The sequence below is a fragment of the Strigops habroptila genome, chromosome 7 (assembly GCF_004027225.2).
Source record: "Strigops habroptila isolate Jane chromosome 7, bStrHab1.2.pri, whole genome shotgun sequence".
NCBI classification, from domain to species: Eukaryota; Metazoa; Chordata; class Aves; order Psittaciformes; family Psittacidae; genus Strigops; species Strigops habroptila.
The window spans coordinates 49,579,245-49,602,662 of NC_044283.2; the positions used below are offsets into that span (position 1 = coordinate 49,579,245).

Genomic DNA, 23,418 nt, shown 5'->3' on the forward strand with positions numbered 1-23,418 from the left:
AAGTAACTTGTTTTAGCTCATATAACTTAACTTGCAAACAGTTTCTCCAAATGTTTAGAAGCTGCTGAGCTCTTACTTTCAGTTTGAAAGTCAAAGGTAGCCTGGACACTGGTAAGTACAACTCGCACAGTGTCTTCTGATGCAGTGGAAGTAGTTTCTACCACAACAGGTTATCCTCAAATCCACTCATTTTAATAGCTCCTTGCCCATAAATATAATTCACTCTACTTGTCCATAGCGAGCCCCTAACTTCTACACTTCTCCATCAGTTTCAAAACAGGTAGTTAAAAATACAGAAAAAACTAAATGGGTAGAAACATTTTCTGCTTCTCCAGCATTTCAGCCATCTCTTGTCATTAAAATCCCTGTAAGTTTTGAAACAACAGAGGAAAGATTATGGGTTTGAAGTTTTGTTTGGTGCTGATGCTGCCAGTAATTGTACAGCAGAACAAACTTGGTAGTGCAGCTGCTAATTGTGTTGTCAGTTGCTTTTAATCCTGGCTTCTGTTCATCTTGTGAAGAACCACAAGTGAATAGGTGGGTTTGCTTCACTAAGACATAGGCGGTGTTTCTCAACTTCCATTTGTTGCGTATTTGTAAGACCTACCTTATGTACGTATTTTGTGGTAGATAAATTTTTAAATCCATGATACGGAAGACAGGAAAGTGAGTATTGCCAGAAACATAAGCTTATCTTAAATCTGATTTCCATATTAAATTCCGCTTCAGAAATATCTGGAATATCCTTTGTACAACTGGCTTAAACAGAAAGAAACAATTAGTTTCCAAGTAATCATTTGTCTGCAGCACTGTTTCAGGAAGGTAAATTTTTCAAGAAGATTTGAGGTATGAACTTGAATAAAATAAAAAACTTCATAAATGGAAAAAATGAATCTTCGATGCTCAAATGTTGATCTGAAAAGATAATTGAGTTTGACTGCAATTGTACCTAAGAAGGAATTGTCTTTTATAAAACAATGTGGTTAAACAGAACGATTTTTCTGCACAGATTTGTAATCTCTCGTTAACATTGACTATGCAGTAATTGTCTTCTGAGTACAAAACACTATTATGTTCTACACATTGTAAGTTTTGTTTAAATTGATTTGTTTTCTCTTAGGGCTTAGGAAAGACAATTCAAGCTATTGCATTTCTAGCTTATCTTTACCAAAAGGGCAATAGAGGCCCGCATTTGATTGTTGTGCCGGCTTCAACGTTAGGTGAGTTACAAGCTTCAAAATTACTTGTTTGTTTAAAAAATGAAAAAACATGGACAGACTGTGAAACAAAGGTAATTTCGTGAAGGAGAACTTGATTTTCTTATGGTGTTACTCAGCTCCTTAAGTAATGTGAACTGGAATGCAAACCATACTGAAGGCATACTTGTTCTGAATTAATTAGGCCTAACATGGAATTTTTTTCAATATGGCATGTATGCTTCACAAAAAAATAAACCTGCATGTTACAATTTGTCTCTTTTAACAAAGTAGTCTTTTTACTTACTAAATGTTGGCTGAAATTCCTAGTCTTCAGGCTGTGCTTAGGATTAGGTTTCATGGCATTTGAGACATTCAGTGTCTCATTTCCTCAGAATATGTCAAAGCAGTTCAAAATCCTAAAATGATGAGGCTGACTGTCTTATAGTTAAGTGTTTTGATTGTTCAGTGACCTAAGTCAAAAGCAGACAGAAGATGGTAGAATAAAAGATGTCAGCAAAGCTGATAAGTTTGGAGAAACTCTCTATGGAGTTAAATTTGGTTTTGCTGAATTATTGTAGAAAGGAGAAAGCAAGTTTAATTTAGATAGAAAATGCTGCTTTTAATAGAAAATGCTTATTTGGGCTTCAAAAATTCCTCTTAACACATAGAAAAACCTCGTTGTTTCAGTGTCAGTTTGAAATTGCCATTTTCAGTATGCTTTTAAAATCTACTAGAACCCATTTTTTAAAATGGCTCTTAAAAATACATGTCACTTAAAACCTGAGGTGTACATAAATGTGTAAACAAAGGTGCTTTTCTGAAGTGAATCGTAGAGGCTCATGAATCGTAGTGGCAGGTTGGCTTAAGCCATCCATCATGGGGATGCCTGGGAAGTGCAGTCTCCTTGAGCTTTCCTGACACTTCCCTGGAGGTGTCTCCTCAGCTCCAATCTGGGTCTGGCCTGGGCCAAGTGGCATTTAGCAGAGACTCTCTTCTGATGTGTTTTTGGGTCAGCACTTGTGTTGGCTGTCAAGCAGCTTCCCCTTAGGCATGGTAACATCACGGGTGGCCGCTCTGCTGCCTGCACACCTGGAGCTGGGTCGGGCCGTCAAGCTTCCTTGCCTATTCCTGGAGGCACTGTTTCTCCTGATGAAATGCTTCTGGGTGCGAGTATCAACAAATGAAGTGATTTGCCTTCTGAGCAATTAACTGTCTAGGGAAGAGAGCAGGCTGAAAAGTTAAGCATTGTGTTATTTTTACATGGTGGTTACAGACCACGCAGAGTCTGTTTCTGTAGGAGTTTAAAGTGCGAGCTGGTTAAGCAAGAGTTACTTAAAGCCCAGTTGTGGGTTAATTTTCCTAAATGTTACCAGTTTTTCCAGCATTGAGACAGAAAGTTTCTTAACCTTCAGCAGAATTTAAAGGGATTTGCTTTAAAATCTGCTGTTTGGTTTAATGTTGATGTGGGTCTGAAGTTATGTAAGTCATAATAAAGTATAAATTATTTGTTTTCTGTTTATTTTAATGGTGTTTTACAGATAACTGGATAAGAGAAGTTCGTCTGTGGTGTCCTGATCTGAAAGTCCTTTTTTACTATGGTGAGGAATCCAATTTAGAAATTAATCCAATAGTACAGTTGCTTTCATGGTCGCCCTAAGTAAAGATGAATTGCGCATGGAAGCGTTGTTTTAAGACAGTTCTTTAAATATACGTACTTATTGCTGAATGTGTTTCTGCATACTGTTCTAAATTTCATACGTATATAAATATATGTAATTGTACCCATTTTATATTTTGTTATTTTATAGGATCCCAAGAAGATAGGAAACGTCTCAGAGTGGACATAATTCATAAAATGGTCGATTTCAATGTGATTATAACTACGTAAGTACAGCAATTAAATAGTGAGATTTAGTTAGCTCCTACTGACCTCTAGTGGTGGAACACAAGAAGCAATGTTAGGAGTTTGGTGAGATGGGAAAGGAACTTATTTTTGTTTTCAGAGTTAACTAGAATTTTATTAATGTGTGACAGATACTATGTAGTAGAGGCTTTAGATACTATCTCTTAAGACATATAATAGGTAATATATTACTGTGTGCTAGATTTGCACAGTTTGAGGGAAAGTGTTACTGGGTACTGGCTCATAGAGTAAATTTGCCAGTAGTAAACTGTGTTATGGTTGGTTACTTCTAGGCAGTTTTGCTTACAGCCCTTCATGTGTTCTCTCCATAACTCTTCACAATTTTAGAGTTTCTGATTTGATTGTTGTAACAGTATGTCCATGTTAAATTAACATTAAATGTATCTTTTATGATGTCTTTCTCTGACAGATACAACTGTGCAATTAGCAGCTCAGACGATCGAGGACTGTTCCGCAAATTGAAACTTAACTATGCAATTTTTGATGAAGGTCATATGCTCAAGAACATGAGCTCTGTACGCTACCAGCACCTTATGACAATTAATGTAAGAGGTTTAATTATTGTTGGGTTAGAGGGAACAACTCCTGTTTTTTCTGTTTTGTAGTTACAGGCTGGGGCAAAATGAGTATTAACTGTAAAGTTCATGTACACATAATGTTCCAGAAACTGCAGTATGCAAGTGGATGTAAGTGTTGGTGTGGCCTCAAGAGTGGATTCTGTGTTGTGAACTCTTTCAGGGAGACAAGCTCCCAAAGAAATGTAATAAATTCCCTATAGCATCATTACAATGACGGTTCAGTTTCAGTATTAAGTGATTTTCCGGTTTTCTCTCACAGTAGTAAAGATGGTTAAAATGCTATTCTGATGACTTGTGCTGAAACACTGTAGTATTTAAGGACCTACTCCGATAGGACTATGCAAGAAAAGCTAGCTTTAAAATAACTTGTAGCTTGTGGCCTGAGTCAGCAGCATTTTGAAAACGAGAAAACTTGAGTATAGCTCTGTCACCAGTTACTGTGAATTAGCACTGTTTGTGTTTGTACAATAATAATATACATATGATTACCTACTTACAGCTTATTTTTCAAGATCATATTTTCATCAAAAGCCTTTTTAAGAAGCTGATCTTTAAGCAATTGAACTATGGCTTGTACTTGCAATTCGAAAGTAGTGCATAAATAATGTATGACATTAGAAGCAATATGATATAGAAGCGACAATTAGCAAGTTACTTAAAACAACCTAACAAACAAACCAAACGAGAAAAACCCTAATAGACCCAGGAAGGCTTTTCTTAAATCTGAATTAGGCGCTTGAGTAGTCTGAAACTGATATGCATTCAGTTCCCCACAGATCTGTAAACAGCTTTTTTATTTTAAGCAAGAAATTATTCCATGAGACTTAAATATATATTGAGTTTAAATAGCTATAATTTAAACCAGTCTCATTTTATCACTTCTTCATAGCTCTGTTGTTTCTGCCAATGTTAATTTTTAAGCTGTTTGACTAATGTTTCTCACTGCTATTTTCCACTTTGGACAAACAGGCACAGCATCGCTTACTGCTGACTGGGACTCCAGTTCAAAATAATCTGCTGGAATTGATGTCCCTCTTGAATTTTGTCATGCCACATATGTTCAGCAGCAGCACAGCTGAAATCCGAAGGATGTTCTCTTCAAAAACAGTAAGTAGTACATATTCTTTCCTTGAAAATAACCTGTGTTGTTTTTAATTTTGCTAGAACACTGCTGTTGCTGCATAACTTGTGTTTTACCGGTATCTTATGGAAATGGGTAATGTGACGATGAAAATCTAGAAAATGAAGCAATGAATGAACCATATAAAGAAAGAATGTGTTATATAACAGGGTATCTCAGAATGCTAGTGGTCCTGTTAGATCTGTCTGTTCTGGCTGGGTTTTTCATCGAGTTAGAATAGTTAAGGTAGTGTTGTCACAGCTGAAGACTTCATGCTCTAATTAAATTCCTGCTATGTTTTCCTTAGAAGAGTGCTGAAGAACAAAGTGTATATGAAAAAGAGAGGATTGCACATGCAAAACAGATAATAAAGCCATTCATCTTGAGAAGAGTAAAAGATGAGGTAATATTTTATCTTTAAAATAATGGTTTCATGTTACCAAAAATCTTTGCTACTAATAGTAAAATTAAAGGTCAAAATCCAAAACCTTTTGAATTCTTCTATTTAGAATTGCATATATAAAAGAAAGGGAAAACTTAATAGCGACCTGAAAAGTGTTTCTGTGTATTTGCATGCTTTAGTAGTCAGTGGTTTGAAGAAGATATCTCTGATCAGCAGAGGAGTAGGTTCCAGGTATTGCATGTATTATTGTTTCAAGCAGTTTTAGAGTGTGCTGGTCATGTTACTTGTTGGGTGATGGGTGTGATGTGTAATCCAAATCAAGTTCTAAATATGTCAAACTGCTGACTCAGTGACGTTGCAGCCAATGAAAGGAGCTGGGATGGGGAGAATGAACAGAGTAGCTTAAAAGCAGGCTTGTAAGAGAGTACAGAATTACTGACTGCCTTTTTTCTACCTGGTATGCTTTTATTTCGTCAGGTCCTTAAACAACTACCTCCTAAAAAAGATTTCACTGAATTGTGTGCCATGTCCGAGAAACAGGAACAACTATACTGTGATCTCCTAAAAAAGTTCAAGAAAAATATTAAGAGTAACGGTATGTGACAGTCTTGTTTCCTTTTGCTGGATATTTTTCATGTCTGGAATGTCAAATGTGACTACAAAGCCCTTGCTTTGTAGAAATGTCTTAATACTCATAAACTGACTATATCCCTCCTGTGGATTTTTCCTAAGTTCACGTTATAGATGAAATGTCAAATTCAGGTATTACAAATAAAGATCTGAGAGATAGAGATGTGTCGGATGGGAATCTGTGTACCTCTTCTGAATATGCCTTACTTTTTTGTTTACAGAGAAAAACTCTGATATGGGAAATGTGATGATGCAGCTTAGAAAAATGGCTAATCACCCTCTCTTACATCGCCAGTATTACACAAATGACAAGCTCAGGAAAATGTCCAAGCTCATGCTCAAGGTAAGATGATGACATTCCGAAGCAGTCTTTAATTTCTCAGAATTTTTAATGCAACTTAAATAGATTTGTTTTGGTTTTTTTTTTATTTATTGTCAGTCCTCTGGTTGAAACTGTGTCTTTGCAAAACTTAATTCATTATTGCTGTTTTTTATTTCTCTGCATCTATCCAATACTCTAATCAAGCTCTGTATATGTTTAACACTGACTTTTGTATCAGATATTAGAATGGAGAGAACAGCTGGGGGACTGCAGTCCCCTCCTTTTCATTAGTTCCCCCTTAACAACTCTTCCCTCCATCCCAGAATTTAAAACCGAAGTGCTTAACTTGGGTGGGCATTTGAGTTTACTATTTTCTGAGTAGCAAGAAATCCAGACTGTACAGAACTAAAATAGAGAAGGCATGAGTATTGAATGGTTGAGGACTTTTTTGTTTGTTTTGTTTTTATTTGGCTGGCTTAATGCCTGTGGAGTTTGGGGAAAAATGTTGCTTCTTTCTAAAGTATAAAAAAGAATAAAATTGGAATGTGCAACAAGGGCTCTAAGAAAGGTACAGCTGGCTTTGAATGTCTTCAGCTTTGTTTTAAGATAAAGCCAGTCAAGGCTGGGGGGAAGGGAAGAAGTAACCCATTGGTTTGTGAAGGATTTTTGTCCCTTTTTACTCCTGCTCATACCATTGTACCCTCCAGATATGGCTTTTCTTCTCCTCTTTCTTCCAGGCATGACATCCCTCTACCCACCCTACATCTTGGGCTGGGCTTCCCATGTCTTCTACCATCTATCCAAGGATTCGACCTCCCTTTTAGGGAATGTGTCATCAGGGGAAGAGGTCTGATACAGGGGTAAAAGGTCGTAGGGCTTGATGGGAACTAGGTAATTGCTATGGAGGTTATACATACATCTTAGTTTTTGGTAGTGCAAGTTCTTATAAACACTGAATTGCAAAATAATGGTCCTCTACTATAAACCTGGGGTTGCAGAGTTCATCTTTTGTTGCTTGCATGAGCCATGCTTTGGCCTTTGTCCATGTCTAGTTGTGCTACTTTGGTTTTTGGTTTGGTTTCTCTTTTTTTTTTTTTTCCCCAGAAATTCTGGATGTTGTTGTGTGGTGTTCTTGGTTTTTGTCATCTGTTTGCAAGATTGTGTATTACATTATTTCGTTTCATTTCTGCTAACAGGAACCCACACATCGCGATGCTAACCCTGACCTTATCTTTGAAGATATGACGGTAATGACGGATTTTGAACTGCATTTGCTTTGTGAGCAATACTCTCACATCAATGACTTCAAGTTAGACACGGATATGATCTTGGATTCTGGAAAGTTTAAGGCACTGGACCGCATTCTCGCTGACCTTAAAGAGAAGGTTGGTACTGAAGATGGCTGAAACATCTTTTCCTGTCCATCTGAAGGGTGGCTGTAAATAGCTGGTCAAATTAACATCTGCTAGCTGTGTATGCAACCCAGTTGATTTTCTGTGGAGTATTACAATGTGTTTTAGTGCATATGCAGCATTGCAAAGCAATACTTACAGCTTTTAATGTGCAGTCCTGCCTACGCACATCCCTTTAGAGACAGCTGAAATAAGCTTTCCCATTTTTCCAAGTTTCAGAATAGTCATCCCAAGTTAACATTACTTTCTAAATGTACAGAGGGCTGGCATTATTTTCACAGCTCATGAACTTTGACCTTCTTTTGGCATTTGGGTAAGTCTGTATAGCGTTAGAGTAATCATGTATGTGTTAAGCAAGTGTAAACATAAGAGGAGGTCACTGCTTTGACTCACGGATTCAGACTAGCTTATGTTACAAATAAGCATGTACCAGAGTACTTCAGAGTATCCTGAATTTGCACAAGTGTGTGCTCTGCATCTGTTTGATTATTTCAGACAAAAGAGTGCTGCTAGTCAATATTATATGCAATATAGCTTAAGTTTAAGTTTTTAACGAAAATATTTTGTTAATGTTTATAGATGGAGTAGATCTGTCATTTATGCATTTGACATATGATTTCTAGATTGCTTGAGTCACCTAAGTATCTAGGTGACTAGATACTTAGGTATCTAAGTATCTAGTACAAAGTATCTAGAAAACAAATTGCACTGACAGAAGGTGGGTTAATGCAGCAGCACTACTGGATACGGTACCTTCACTGAAAGTTAGTCCTGACTTGATGCACTTTAGCATAGTCTTTTAGTTCAGAAAATAGGGATTCAAAGTAACATCAACTATGCATACATATTTGCACTAATAAAGTATTTATGTAGGTCATTATCTGTCATTGATGTGTTTTAAAACTTATGTTTCGCTTTGTCATTTCCAGGGAGACAGAGTTGTATTGTTTAGCCAATTTACTATGATACTGGATATTTTGGAAGTTTTCCTAAAACAAAAGCAACATAGATACATTAGATTGGACGGAAAAACACAGATTTCTGACCGGTATGTGACTTTTTGTGCTGAAGATGAGAAGGGAAAAAAATGATGTGTGAATGGAGGCAGGGGAGGGGGGTGCGTGTGACTTAAAACCCCTGCCTTGGTTTTGCAATGTGTAGAATTTTGTGGTCACTGAGCATTAACTATAGAAGGGGTTATATATAACTGAAGGATCATGCTGGATTTCAGATCGCCTTAGTAAGGATGAGGCAGAAAGGTGAGTTTTAGATGGTTGGGTTACAGTCTTAGCCATCAAAATTCAAAACTTGTGTCTTCAGCAGTTCGTGATGTGTATGATTTGCTTCTGTGACAGCATGCCATAACAAAAGCTCACCTGTAGATATTCCTTGGAAGTACAGTGTATATCTTTTACAATAGGCATACAAAGCCCTTTGTTTCTTTTGGACAAACCGTTTACTCTGTCCTTCGCAGCTAAAAATACTGCAGTGCTTTTGTTTGAGGTATGCTGGTTTTCTGCTGTTTCCTGGTTTTTTTTAAATGTTTTTTAGATACTCTTTCCTTCATTTCAAAAAACCCTTGTCATTCTTGCTGTGGTATTACTTCTCACAGCTGATGTCTGTTACTTCCCCTGTATATGCAATTAGTACAGAAGACAGTCATGAAGCTAAATTCCTCCCCTCTCACCATTTGCTTCATGTATTTCAGCCTTCCCTCGTCCTCCAACTTGCTCTTTGTGTTCTGTGATTACTCAAAATGTTTTTCTAAGCCTCTTGTCATTCTTTGCTATCAATATATCAGTCTGAGTATGTTTCTCTGGTCACTGCTGAGGACTGTTGGTACCACTTTTCCTTCTGCATAACACCTTTTTATAACATACTTTTGGGCTGCTTTGCAATGCCACTGTCCTTCCTTTCAGAAGATCATCATCCTAACTACTGTATTCAACTCTGGAGTCAGTACAGTGGTTTCTCCAGCCTCATGTATGTTTTCTTGTGTTCTGCAGGATACATCTAATAGATGAGTTCAATAACGATAAGGATATATTTGTATTCCTTCTGTCAACCAAAGCTGGTGGATTGGGAATTAATCTGACCTCGGCAAACGTTGTTATTCTTCATGACATTGACTGCAACCCATACAATGACAAGCAAGCAGAAGACCGATGCCATAGAGTAGGACAGACAAGGTAAGACTTTTTAATGGTAATGCTTGTCTTTTCTTGGAGGCAAGTTCTCAAAGGAAGCTGAAAGAACAATATTTTACGATTAAAAATTCAGTTTTAAGCAGAGATTTGTGTAAAACAGCTCTGCATTGTATGGGAGCTAGGTAATTTTAAGTGTCTTAGCACATGTGGTGGCCAGAACAAACATTATTTACATTCTCCTCTTTGTTTTCCCCAAGTTCTCTAGCTCACAGATTCTCTATAATCCTTAAATTTGTGGTGGTAGGAACTATTTCAAGGCAGATTTGAGGTCGTTGGGACTGTTTGGCAGAGCTGGCTGTTCTCTTTGAGAGACTTCTAAGCTCTGAAGAGCAAAAGCATGGACTGTTTTAGAGTCCTGTCAGAATAAGCTGATGCGAGAAATATAACCCATTTAATAACTGCTATTTGTGTAGTATGGGATGAGGGGGAAGTCACGTTGTTTCTGTTTAATGGAAATTTCGGTGACAGCCCAGACTTTGTGGTGGCTGGAGTGCAGGAGAAAACAAGTTTTCTGGCAGTACAGAGCACGGTTGGTCAAGACAGAAGAAACAGAAGCTTTTTCTGTTGCTCTTTTGTTCATTTCCTCCTTCTTGTTTTAAACTGAGCTGAGCAAAGGCATAGCACCCTTCCCTTTTACACTAATCCAAAGAAACTGTAAAAATCGATTCATCCTATTTTGTGGTTTTCAGGGAAGTGAAAGTCATAAAGCTAATCAGTAAGGGGACTATTGAAGAATACATGCTCAAAATCAATGAGCAAAAATTGAAGTTAGAACAAGACATGACTGCAGCAGATTCAGGTAAGTCTCTTGCACGTAATGATGTCCACTTAAGTGAATTAAGGTTGCTGCAATGTATTATTCTGAGAAAGAGGAAAAAAAAAGAAAGTTTTTGATGCAGACAAGCCTTTTTTTTTGCCCCATGTTAAATAAACTAGATTGTGCTGATGATTGTGGAGTTTGACAGGAAGTGCCCGCTGACTCTGACCCACAAATCAATGACAGACTCTTAGTAGTAGATGATTACACACAGGTTTGGGAATCTAGACTTTTGTCTGTGTGAAACATTTTGAGCTGTACTAACACTTGTTCCTGTTCCTTAGGAGAAGAAGGAACCATTCCAGCGGATATAGCCACACTATTGAAAGCTTCATTAGGTCTCTAAATATGCTGTGAAATTCGAGGAAGAAGAGTGATATTTTACTCCATGGACTCTACATTTCTGATTAACTTGAGTTTTATGTACGTTTATAACTTTTTGTAGTTTATTATTATTATTTCATGTTGCTGAAAATTTTTAACACCAATGGCATTCTTTTAATGCTTGAAAACATTAATGGCCCAAATGTGCCAACATTGGATGCCGAAAAAACATCTTTTACAGACTTTCAAAATGGGGACCTATGTAGTAATTATTTCAATAAATCTGCTACTGCTTAAGATCTGTCAGTATTTTTATAATTATTTCTACCTCCAAATATATATATTTAAACTGTCAGTTTCACTGGATTACACGTATAGATTTTTTTATATGTGCCTTATTTGACAATGCTCGAGTCTGTTCCAGCTAGTTATGAGTCATCTGATGTACCATTCTGGCTTTGTATCAACTTGGTCAAATAAAATTCCACAGGTTAACAAAACGTTTCATTTTGTGGTTATTGGGGGAAGGGGAGAGGGGGAATAATTTGCATTTTATAAAGCAAATAGCTTTCAAACTAGCTGAAGTGTTCCATTTGTACTGATTTGGTTTAATTACTAATGTTTCATTATTCTCCAATAACAGTTGTTTTAGGATACTGATTATAAAAGCAGAATTCCTGCCAAGTGGACTTTCCGTCCAGGTTGCAGGGTTTTTTGTCAGTCCTTCATGGAGATACCAGATCTGTGTTGTGACAGTGAAGTGCCCTAAACACAAAGCTTGTGTCTTGCTGTTCTCTGGAAGTTTCAATAAATTTTTAATTCATCTCAGTGAAATGAAGAGCTTCAGTGCTATCAGTGATGAGGTTTGCCTTCACCTGAAGTTTATAATCTCCTGGCAAGGATGTGATTTGAGGAGGTAGGAGAGGAGGATGTCCATTTCCCTGGACAGTGGAAAAGACTGAAATTCAGTCTTTTGAACTCGGGAGTGTTTGAGACTGCTGCTTTTTTGGAAGCTGGGGGAAGGCAAAGTGTGAGGAAGTCCTTATTGTCCTCGCTCTCTGTTAAAGCCTCAGCTGCTGTATGCTCTGTGCAGAGCTCAGCGAACCTGCATCAGGCTGAATCTCTCAGAAGATTGCACCCTAGAATTCACTCTGGTTTGCGATATGGGGTTGATAATTACCACTTTTCTCTATGTGGTTATCATAGTCAGAAGACACTGCATCTTCTGAAGGAACTTAAAACAGTTCTATGTGAAGAGTAGGGAAAAGGAGCTTGGAGGTGGTCTGTGAGTTGGGCATCTGGTTTGTTTGGTTTAGTTATGGCTGTGGGTATTTTTTTCCACCTGTGCATGATTTCTGCAAGTACAAAATGGATGAAAAATGAAAGCTTTTAAAATGTTTTCAGAGTTTGGACTAATAGTTGCTTGGCTTTTATGAGTCATCTTCTGTGGCTGTGCTGCATGTTCCAAAATGCACAGCCGAGATAGAGTGAAGAAATACTTTATTATATGGGAAGGGAGAAGAAGAAGAGTCAATTTGTCTACCATGCTGCTTTAATTCCACCTGTTTTGTTGGACCAAATAGTGGGATTTAACAGATAACCACAAGTGTTTAATGCTTGCCCGTTTCTGTTGAGCATGATCCTAACCCGACTGTTATCCCATTGTATGTGCATGTTCTCTCCTGTTTGCTTCAAATGTGAAATGAAACAAAATGCCTGCTTTATAGGGTGGTTTGTGTGGTGTTACGGTGTGGTATGTGCATGTAATTGGTTAATGTAGTCTGGCTGAGCAGTGGTTACTCCTGAAACAGTCACATCCCTAGACCCCTGGGATCAGTATCTGTCTTTAAGTGCTATGAAGCTCATAGGTGTTTCTGCCCTTTTAATGTTTATTGTAACTGTTTCTACCCTTTTTAATTAGGGGTCTTAAAAGATTGTAGAGTCACCGTCCTTGACAGCAAGAGCTGTCTGGACGCAGTCTTGGGCAGCTGGCTGTAGGTGGTCCTGCTTGAGCAGAGAGTTTGGACCAGATGACACCCAGAGGTCCCTTCAGCCTCAACCGCTCTGTGATTCCATGTGTCTGCTTGGAAAGATGTACAGGAGGGGGGGAAAAATAATACAACTATCTGAAGTCTGTTGAGGAAAAGAGTGGGAGCTGAAGAAGGAGAGCTGTAACAAAGCATGCAAGGAATTGGAAAGGAGGCAAAGATGCCACATTGGAATCAGCAAAAGATTGGACCTTGCTTTCAGTTGTGCCATTACCTGTTTGTTTCTGAACTGTTAGTGGCTGGTTGGTGTTACTTGTATGATTCAATGAAACAATATGGTGAGAGGGAAAAGCAAGTGTGAAGGGAAATACTTTCCCAACAGTGGCCATTTTCAGCCAAGAGGATTACCCAAGTTTGTTGTGGCTTATCTGCTTACACCACACAGTGGAGTCCTCTTGCAAGCACTTGTCTCCCCTTGAGTTTGTGTAAACCACTTGCATCTACGGCTGTCCACCTTGCCAGGATTTCCACCTACCTGTTTACCCCAGTGCCAGAACAACAAACCATTCATATGTTTTAAACCTGGTTTCCACCACTGCCCCCCACCAATTTGTCTCCTCCTTACTGGAAGCGATAGTGAACTGCTGAATGAGTTTGCAGCTGGTGTGCTTATGGAGAACTGGCACTGGTGTGGGTATCACCTCAGCTGTGCCGCTGCTTTTTGTTTGGTTTGGGGTTTTGGTCATTGGTTGTTTTTTCAGTGGCACAGCATACACTTCAAACAGGCTAAAGAAAGTGCTTAAGAAGCTTGAAGTTTGTTGACTAAGCAGGTCTTGGGTTTTTTTTATTGTCTCTGTTAATTACCCTGCTTTCCTCCAGAGCAGGAACCTACAGTAAACAAAGTATTGTTGAGATTGCATCTCTCCAGGAAGGTTTATTCATCTCTTCTCCCTTTGAGAGCCCACAGGACATTAATCGGGTTTATCAAGCTCTTTATTAGTAGTGGGGGGAATGTGGTTGAAACCACACCTCTCCCTCGGGCTCTACTCTACTAAATCAGCTTTTTAGTCTCCTATAAATGGATACAAGTGGTAGATTTTGATTTGGCATAGCATACCCATCTGAAATTCATTTAAATGATTCTAAAATCAATAACTTAGGGTGTTTGTCATGTTGAAAACTAAACATGCATTTGTATTTTCCAGTCTAAAAAGCTGATCTACATTATAGTCTTGGGTCTTTTCTGGATCCAGGCTGCAATAGCTGGAAGTGCTTGCACTCTGTCTCTGAGAGCCAACAGCCTGGGGTAGTTGTCTGCCAGGTCAGGTTTGCAGGACAGAAGTGTCGTACTGCACACGTCCCAGTAGAAATCTGCCCATGTTACCTGGTGGCAACGGGAGGAAAAGCAGTAAATTTTAGCTGGTAATCTCAAAAGCTGGAACTGCTACTAATATTCTCAGCAAACTGCAGAAACTGAATGTGAATTGATCTGGTTTGTGTAAGGTTTTTTTTAAGCCTGTAATTACAGAGCGAGTAATCAGGTTCCAATGCAAGGCTTGATTTAAGTAAAAAATGGTTGAATAAAGCCCTTGCTACAAATATTACTTGCATTGTAATATTAATCTTCCCTGCTGAAACTGTTACAGAAAAGTATTTTAGTTAGTTTCCAGTTTGGGGTAAAAAGGGAGATTACATTTTCACAGAGTTATTTTCATATTGTTCTATAAATTGATCAGTGATTAGAAGTGGGGTTGTAAACTCCCATCTGTATTGACTAGTACAAAGGCATTTATAACACTTTTTGTCAACATGCTTCTAAACTGATTTAAAAAATGCAGATCCTAGTCCTGGTTTGCCTCACTTGTCTAATAGTACAGAAAACAGTTTTCACTTTGCAATTGGGTGACCGATTGTGTATTGGTAAGAACAAAGAGTTAAAAGAGTTGTTTCATGTGCTGGCATGAAATCCAGAAATTCAACGGTAGGCAATGAATTTATTTTTCTGGCAACCTGATTGGAATAGAGAAATAAAAACTATACTTACAGACTCCCCTACCAGCCAGGTGTTATCCCCTAAGAAAGTATCCAAGTCTTTCAGTAACTCGGGTGCTTTGTTCGTAAGGATATCATCGAATGCTTGTTTCTGGGGGAAGGATGAAACACAAAGATGCACAACAATGTGTAAGGACAGCAGTCCACAAAATTGAACTTTGGGGGTTTCTTGCTTGTGAAAAAGAAAGCTGACATCTGAAAAAGGGGACAATGAAATCATTTGGTCTGGCACAAACTTCAGAGCACTCCCAGTTCTCTTTGGAAGAAGGAATGTGTTAGCGTCCAAGTCAGGATTAATACAGCAAACAGCAGTTATTTAAGGTAAGTAAAGAAATGCAGAGCATACACTTGGATACATGCAATGGGGCACTATAGAACTTAGGAAAGCTGAGGTAATTGCCCAGAAGTGGCTTAAATGCCCAAAGCACAGCATTTGTGGCTCAGTGAGCTGTGACTTAAGCCAATTGCTCCCTTAATGCGCACCTGAGAGCTCCTGGATGCTGAGACACAAGGTGTGGGAAGATGCTGCTCATTTACCTGTGCTAATAGCCCCCCGACTTCACCAAGATGGGAGTCCTGCCATAGATTTGGGAAGAATCCATCTATAAAACAGACTGTCAATGTCTCACGGTCATTTTTGAGCACTCTTTTGGGTGCTGTGTTTTCTAGTGCACAGGGTCTCAGATTTCCAGAATCCTTTAAGCTCGGTCTTTCTGTGCTGTCAGATGCTGGTCACTTATCTTTTATTACCAACCATTCCCATATGAGATGTGGAACCAGGCTTTTGAGCTTTTGCGGGGTTTATCTTTGGACTTTTATGTTAGCAGGCTATTCTGCTTTTTTTGTCTCCACAGCAATGAGATTTGAGGTGGATAAAATATGTTTTTAAAGGCCGAAGTCTGCACTGAAGGGTATGGGCCTTATTATTTCTATGTTAATGGATGAAGGTGAGGTTGTGTATGGTGGTGTTTCTCTGATAGCTGTTCCTTGCAGCAGGAAGTTTTAAGGCTGCCTTTAAAGGGTTAGCTGTTTCCTTTAGAGAGGGAAACTTTTCTGGTTAATGGTAGTAAATTCTAGTAAATTCTACTAGTATTTTAATGCTAGTAATTCTAGTAAATGCTCCATCCCTGGCAGTGTTCAAGGTCAGGTTGGACACAGCCTTGGGCGACATGGTCTAGGGTGAGGCGTCACCTGCCTCATGTGTGATCATGACTGTAATGACCTCCCCCAACTACAGAAATATGCAGTCAACCAGTGGCACTGGTGGGGGCAGGACCAGGATCTACCTTTTGGAGTGGCAGGACCTACTTGTCTCAATCCTGGAGCTCTCCTGCAAGGCATGACAAAGCAGCTGCAATGACAGCTATAGTTTTTTATGAGGGGCGTAAGATGAAGGGAGACTCTGTCTCTGGCACCGAGGGAGCTTCCACTGGCAGCATCCACCTCTGCTCCCTTTACCTCGCTTGGTTGTCTCTTTTCTACTGGCCGGGTAGCATAACATCCTTTCATCTATCTCTGAGGGATGTGTGTTCCTGCAATCATCTGTCCTGGGGAAGTTTTCTGACTAATACGTGAATTACTTCTACCGGTCCTTGTGAGACCATGAGACGGGACTTCTACCACAAGGTGGTAGCAGTAGACCCGGGAGGAGAGGGGGAAAACAGCTAACAGTGGGAAAACGTTATAAATTCCCCGCAATTAAGCTTCTCGATCTTCCTTGGCCCCGAAGCACTCCCTTGCATGCATACGTGCTTGCAGGCATATAAGGGCTTCCTGAGCACCCTCTCCCCTTTTAAATTAATCACTGGTGACATGGTCTGGGTCATTATTTTGGAAAGTGCTTGAGCATGAGCTTGGACACAGGCAGGCGTTACAATGGGAGTTTCCCTGTAAAGGAGTAGCAGTAGTGCTGCACATTAGCAATAGCACATTAGGACATTCGCAATAGTGTGGTTGTTCCTAAATGATTAAAAATCATGAGTCAACCTCCCCTCCCCAAATTAGGAAACTTCAGGAAATCACTAGGAAATTAAGCAATTCATATTTTTAAACACTAAAACTTCCAAATACTCAGATTTTTGCCTGCAAGATTTCAGAGCACTTTCATATCGTTTCATTATTTATTATTGGTTTGGGGCAATGTTTTGTGGTTTCTGAAATCATAGAATGGTTTGGTTTGGAAGGGACATTAAAGATCATCTAGTTCCAACCCCCTGCCATGGGCAGGGACACCTTCCACTAGACCAGGTTGCTCAAAGCCCCATGCAACCTGGCCTTGAACACTGCCAGGGATGGGGCAGCCACAGCTTCTCTGGACAACCTGTGCCAGCATCTCACCACCCTCATAGTGAAGAATTTTTCCTTAATATATAATCTAAATCTCCCCTTAACTTGGAATAAATGGAAAGTGGCTGCACCTGTAGCAAATGGTGAGACCTGTTGTTATACTTTCCTAAAAGGGTCAGGTCACCTGCTGAGGTCAGAGCCATTCTAATGTGGGACTTAACTCATCCATCACCCTCTTCCTGCAGCAGCTGATCTGCCTGCGTGCACTCTGGTGAGAAGGACTGGACTGATGTCAAAAACAACCCCAAATGCTGTAGGACTTGCCCATTACTATGTGTTGACGCAGCCGTGGCAGCATGTTAGCCTGTTGTCAGTATATGCAGAAGCACTGCAGAGGACTGATGAGGGGCCATGGGGGTCTGAAGAGCAAGGCTGCAGTGACAGTGAGGGATGTGCTACCTCCCCTCTTCAGCAGCACCCACTGTATTACACCACTGTGTATTGAAAAGCATTTGTCCCTGGCAGCTGATGTTATTGAGGACTGATACTTGTTAAAACCCCATAAGAAATCAAGTTGCAGAAGCACAAAAAGAAGATGGGATGGGGCTGTTAATCTTGTTGAGCTAGCAGAAATGGAAAGATTCAAGCTTAGTCTGTTTGCAACACGATACAGGTATTGCATGGTGTCAGCTGGGGTGGAGGTGTCAGGTCTTTCCCCTTTGAAGGGCAGTTTGATGTATGCACATATGGCGCCCTTGATTCAAGGAGAACTAGTGAGGGGTGGTTCATGATGGCCTTAGCTCCATCAAGGGTGAAAAAAGTCTGAAGGAGCAGGTGGGAAGGAGCAGAAGACCTTGGCTGGATTAGCCTCGAGGAAGAAATACAGAGCTGCTCTAGTTCAGCTTTGCTGAGATGAGATGGTGGACATGGTGGTTGACAGATATAGTGTCTCCAGAGGAGATGCTCAGGTGTGGAGTCATGCCTTATGTGCTATTTTTGTTTAAACTAGTAATTGTCTTACTCTCACGTCCTGGTTTTTCTCTGCCCAAGGGAACAGTGTCATGAAGTCATCGATGGTGTCCACAATGGCATCAGCTAGCGCCTGTTCCACAGGCGTCTGACCTGCCAGACCTGTGGGAAGCAAGCATATGAAGGGAGGTTAGGGGCAGCATCAACAGGAATTTCTCATACCTCGAAGGTCAACTCTGTTCTTTGTGAACATTTCCATATACATTCCTTCTCTCTAGGAGGGTTTGATGCTAACAACATGCATTTGACTCCTTGCTTCTAGGTGCAATCTCCTCTAACGCTTTCTTTTTTCCCCCCTCCAGCCTCATACAGCTATCCAAAGTAGCGAGTTGTTCTTTTCATCACCTGAACCCACAGCCTGGCTCCTGCTTCTTCCTCCTTCTCTCTGCCTTCCACTATCCCAGCACGTTCAGTGAGGGGCAGCACTAATTCCTTTCTTTTAATCTTTCCTTATTCCAGCTTTCAATGTCCTTCTCCACCTCATGGTCTTTCCATCTTGGTCAACACAATCTCCTGCTTCTGTGAAAGTCTGCTTCTCTTTCCCTCTATCCTGCTCGTTCAGCCCCATTTAGAATCTTCTTGTGGCATCCTGCTTGCTTTTGATTACTTCATTGTAATCAGACACCTTAGCCCAACTTTGTCTTGTTTACGAATCTGGTTTCCTCCCCTGTTGTCCTGTGGCTTGCCTGCAGTCTTAATGCTGCTACTTTTTTCCCCTCACTCTCCTTTCACAGACCTGTGTTCATGCTTTCACCTCTGTGCACATTCAGGTCATCCTTCTCCTCTTCTCTTGTTTAAGCCTCACCTGGAAGCTCTGTGTTTCCCATAAACCATATACCCTTCCTCTTCCAAGTCACCTCCCTTACTGAAAAGGTATGTTTTTGAAGGTGAGGGATGTGCTTCTCCTTTTAGGCATCAAATTCTGTGAGCATTCAGTAACGAGTTCTTAGTGATGGGCACTGAAAAATGCTATTTTTTAATTTTAAAGGATTGGTGACATGTATGCAGACTTCATGGCAGGACTAGCAAGTTTGACTATAAAGCTGAAGAGATGTTTTTCCCTTTCCATGCATGCTCTTCTTGCTGCAGCTGACAATGTGACCGACACTGACAGGAGACCAGAATGGTCTGAATGTGCTCCAGAACCCCGGCCTTTGTGGCTGTTGCAAGATGATGGGAATACCCAAGTCGGAATTCCAGACTGTAAAAAGAGCACAGGTCCAGATCAGCGCCTCATCAGGAGGTGGGGAGGGAGGCAGTGTGAGTGCAATGCAGGCTTTCTTATCTGTTTCCATCACCATGTGGCTGCTTATCATTCTCTTCTCTTGCAAGTAGTAGATTGTATCAGGGATGGAGGAAACCGGCAGGAATGCAGTATTGCACACATGCTGGGCCCTGAAGAATAACCCTCTGTACTTCTGCTTGTCTCCTCAGTTAGAAAATGTGAGATATTTTGAAGGGTGAGTTATGTGTCTTTGCTCAGAGTATAAAAAAGTAGGATCGTACTCACTTCCCAGTTCCCTCTGCAATTTGCTGACGTTCAGCACACTGTGAATGCTTCTGCCTTCAGCCACACCAGTTTTGCAGACAGTTTTGAATGACGGCTGGCCTAAAGCAAGCCCTGACTACTCTCTTTGGTTACTTGCATTACTAAGAAGTCTTACATCACTTTGTCTACCCGGTCGAGTACTTCCATAACATGTAAGTATTTAAAGATACAAGTGATGTCACCATCTGATCTAATCTCCCTGCCAGCTCAGAATTGTTGCCTAAATCTCCTTCAGAGTGCTCTGTTTGCTAACTGTGATGATCTCTAATGCTTCCAAAACCTCCTCCTCCTGTTCGTCTCTCTCATTAGCCTGGCAGCTCAAAGTTTAACTCCAGGGGAAACTGTCCCAAGAGCCTCAGGGAAGCCACAGGTTCCCACTTTGTGTTGTTCAGTGACACATGAATAAAGCTCATTGTTTGGAGAAGTCAGCCCACATCCCAGGTACTATATGCAGAGAGGAAACTCAATCAGACCTAAGGGGGAATTTCTGAGTTCTTCTGTAGGCACTTTACACACAGTGCAGATACGGAGCTGAGCCATGTGAGTTTGGCTCTGAACAGCATAGCATTTCACACCATGGATTGTTACTCTGAACCTTTCTTTGTCTGTTTTTTTTACTTTCTACATGACCTTTGAGTGACTCCAAACCGTGTCACACGGCATCCTAGCAATGTGCCTTGCTCCGTTTCTTCTTTCTGAACTTGGAACTGCAAGGGGATGTAGCATGAGATCTCATCAGGATTACAACAGTAGCCGAACCCAGTGAGCAAAATTGGCACCAAATTATGGTAATGAAGGCCGCTGAACATAGGCATGCCACCACACAGTGCTTTTTTAAGCCATAACTCCTTGAGTGGCACCTTTAAAAGCATCCTATGTGGTATGCGGTGTTTCTGTGGTCAGCACTTGACTCTGGCAAACTACAGATGCAACAAGAGTCTGATAACTATTTTCTGTTTGTGGCTGGGGAAAGCCCTAGTACCATTATTGCCATGTTGGTGTTGACTTCTGCTTGGTTGGGTTTGCCAAGCTGTTGGTTTGTTTCTATTTTTGCTGTGGGTGTATTTTTCCTCAGCATTAAAGGTGGGTACAGAACAGAGCAATAAAATAGGCAAATATGTTACCTGATTCTCTGGCAAGGTATCTTGCTATTGCCAGGCTCTGGTGAATGGTAACTCCATCTACTTCCAGAATGGGGACTTTGCCGAATGGGATAGCTTGGAGGGGAAAGAAAAAAGAAAAAACAACCAGAAGTTAAATCACAGCCCTTAATGGTGGGAGTCTGTAATAGCTGCACTTCTACCACTTGCTGGGTATGCACTGTTATAGCACTTAACAGTATTTCTGTATGGAAATGCATGGACTAAAATGAAAAAGAACTAAGGTTGAGGATATAACCAGATCACACTGCAAGAAGGCAACTATAGCATAGAAACCAGGTACTGCATTTCCTACTTCTTAGCCTTGTGCTGTAAAGGCTGAACGTGCTCCTACATACCCTGAATTCTTCATGCAGGGGCACTTTTCAGTACAATCTTGGTTTTTCCTTCTCTTCCTTGTTTTTTCCTCCCCAGGAGGGTGACTGCTAAGGTTAAGCAAAGTACTACTGAAGATTTGCAGGATCCAGCTGGGGTATGAAGTAAAAGATTGGTAAAGCCTACAGAGGTGCTTTTTCATCTACACTTGTTTTAAATTCAGAAGCAGTGATTCAGAGAAGTATCTGTATTTCAGAACTTACATTGTGACAAGACATTTCACTTGGCAGTCATCACCTAGAGACAAATATATCCTTCATACTGAACCACAAATGTTAAGATACTCGAATTTACTTGACTTGGCTTGTATGGAGAAGTGATGAGGGAGAAGCCATGGGGGAGAAGCCTTATAGGGAAGAAGTCTCCAGACTTCAAGATTAGGGGAAGACAAACTAAGCAGGTGTCACGGATATCTGTAAGATCATAGATATCTGTAAGAGAGTTTGAGATAAGAAATCAATTGTACTTTTCAGTTATTAACTTTGTAGCATAATGCACATGAAAACTTGGGCTGCTGTTTTGCTACACTTAGAGGAAGCAGCTAGCATGGTATCAAATGGGTCTGGAACCTCTGAGCAAAGCTTAAGCTGGGAAGAACTATAGTGCTTAGGGTGGCGAGAATCCGCTCATGGGAGCCTGGTGCTGTTCACCAGAGGAACTTTAAATCTCTGCATTTCAAAGAATGCTATTTTGTAAATTCCAAGTATGTGACTGCAAGCGCTGGTCACAGCCAAATGCTTTGTACCTGGTTTTCATCTGGATTACACATTATGTATGCTCATCTTAAGACTGTAAAAGGGCAGTAGTGGAAAAATGAGCATGTTGGCTATTGGAAACATGCAAAGCACTTTCCAGGAGAACTGTCTTTATGGGACAGATGGAATGACACTTCTACTCCATGAGTGTTCTTTAGTTCTTAATGAAAAGGGATAAATAATGAAACCTCATGCATTCATGATGTGTTTAGCAAGCTGACTTCATCAATGGTGAACACTGCCACGTGGCTCTGTGGTTTAGCATGCAGTGTGTGAATGACATCAGGTACAGGATCTTAGATGTCAAATCTGTATCTGCAAAATGAATTTGGCAGCTGCATAAGACATCCAGGACTTCTCTGTGCATTTTTTTTTTTTTTCATGCATCTGAACACAGTACTCACAATATCTTTTTTTACCCCTAAGTTCAGCACACTGAGAAGTATGAATTTTGATGCTGGTGACTAGAAGAAGCACAAGAGCTCAAAGAGCATTAGCTGCTGTACCCCAGGGAGGAAATGTGCACTGCTACTTGTTATTGAAACAATAACAAGCATGTTGAACAGAAGACTTCATATGTTTATTATCCAGCAAGCAGCAAGTTCCTGGCAAGTCCATGTATTGCTTCACTGAGAATCCAAAGAGAAAATGATGCATGCCTGAATGCTAAACTCAAAAGCTTTCTGGTTGTGAAAATGAGAAGAGCCTTGGTTCTGTGATGTGCATTAATGGTGCAGAGTGCCCTGAGCATCGCTGCCTCCAAAGCCACAGAGCTATGAAGGAATGTTTTCTTATGCAGGATACAAGCACATCTTTCAAGCAAGTGTGAGTAGAGGGGTTGAGAGTGTGTGTGACTGCTGGAGGTGCCAGTGTGGCCAGGCTACAGCCACCTTCAGATCTCCAGACCGCATGAGGCTGTACACCAATGCCTGAGAAGAGGTGACAGCAAAAGTGCATCCAGCTCAGGAACAATAACACCTGCCTCTGGCAGGGTTAAGCAGCCTTTTCAGAGGCCCCAGTAGGCTGATGCAGCTTTGGCTAGGTCAACTGAGCTAGTGACTAAGCCAAACTCTGTAGCAATAACTGTCAAAATGATGATTGATGCTCAGGTTGGGAAACTATGGTTCCTTCATCTAGAAACCGAATAGACCATTTTCTGCTGTGTTTACATACAGGGGAAAGACAGTCTAAGAGCCACAGCTCTGTCAGACGTTCTACTTTATAAGAAGTTGCAACTAGGAAAATGAAAGATGGCTTGTTTGTATGGATACATTATTTCTTAAGAAAC

At 40.4% G+C, this 23,418-nt stretch overlaps 2 protein-coding genes across 5 annotated transcripts in view; one reads left to right on the top strand and one right to left on the bottom strand.

Moving 5' to 3' along the window:
- Positions 1–11,436, top strand: part of SMARCAD1 (SWI/SNF-related, matrix-associated actin-dependent regulator of chromatin, subfamily a, containing DEAD/H box 1) — a 37,710-nt gene extending 26,274 nt beyond the window's left edge. For both annotated transcript variants that reach the window (XM_030492301.1, XM_030492302.1), the window contains exons 12-24: positions 1,121–1,220; positions 2,738–2,797; positions 3,008–3,083; positions 3,533–3,668; positions 4,671–4,808; positions 5,129–5,224; positions 5,702–5,819; positions 6,076–6,197; positions 7,373–7,561; positions 8,518–8,636; positions 9,595–9,777; positions 10,485–10,594; positions 10,897–11,436. In XM_030492301.1, the coding sequence (XP_030348161.1) occupies positions 1,121–1,220; positions 2,738–2,797; positions 3,008–3,083; positions 3,533–3,668; positions 4,671–4,808; positions 5,129–5,224; positions 5,702–5,819; positions 6,076–6,197; positions 7,373–7,561; positions 8,518–8,636; positions 9,595–9,777; positions 10,485–10,594; positions 10,897–10,958 (1,509 nt within the window). In that variant the 3' untranslated portion in view covers positions 10,959–11,436. The remainder of the gene's footprint in view (positions 1–1,120; positions 1,221–2,737; positions 2,798–3,007; positions 3,084–3,532; positions 3,669–4,670; positions 4,809–5,128; positions 5,225–5,701; positions 5,820–6,075; positions 6,198–7,372; positions 7,562–8,517; positions 8,637–9,594; positions 9,778–10,484; positions 10,595–10,896) is intronic.
- A 2,463-nt stretch (positions 11,437–13,899) lies between these two features.
- Positions 13,900–23,418, bottom strand: part of HPGDS (hematopoietic prostaglandin D synthase) — a 28,106-nt gene continuing 18,587 nt past the window's right edge. For all 3 annotated transcript variants that reach the window (XM_030492309.1, XM_030492311.1, XM_030492310.1), the window contains exons 3-6: positions 20,965–21,057; positions 18,284–18,393; positions 14,969–15,067; positions 13,900–14,308 (exon numbers count right to left, since the gene is read on the bottom strand). In XM_030492309.1, coding sequence (XP_030348169.1) covers positions 14,144–14,308; positions 14,969–15,067; positions 18,284–18,393; positions 20,965–21,057 — 467 coding nt within the window. In that variant the 3' untranslated portion in view covers positions 13,900–14,143. The remainder of the gene's footprint in view (positions 14,309–14,968; positions 15,068–18,283; positions 18,394–20,964; positions 21,058–23,418) is intronic.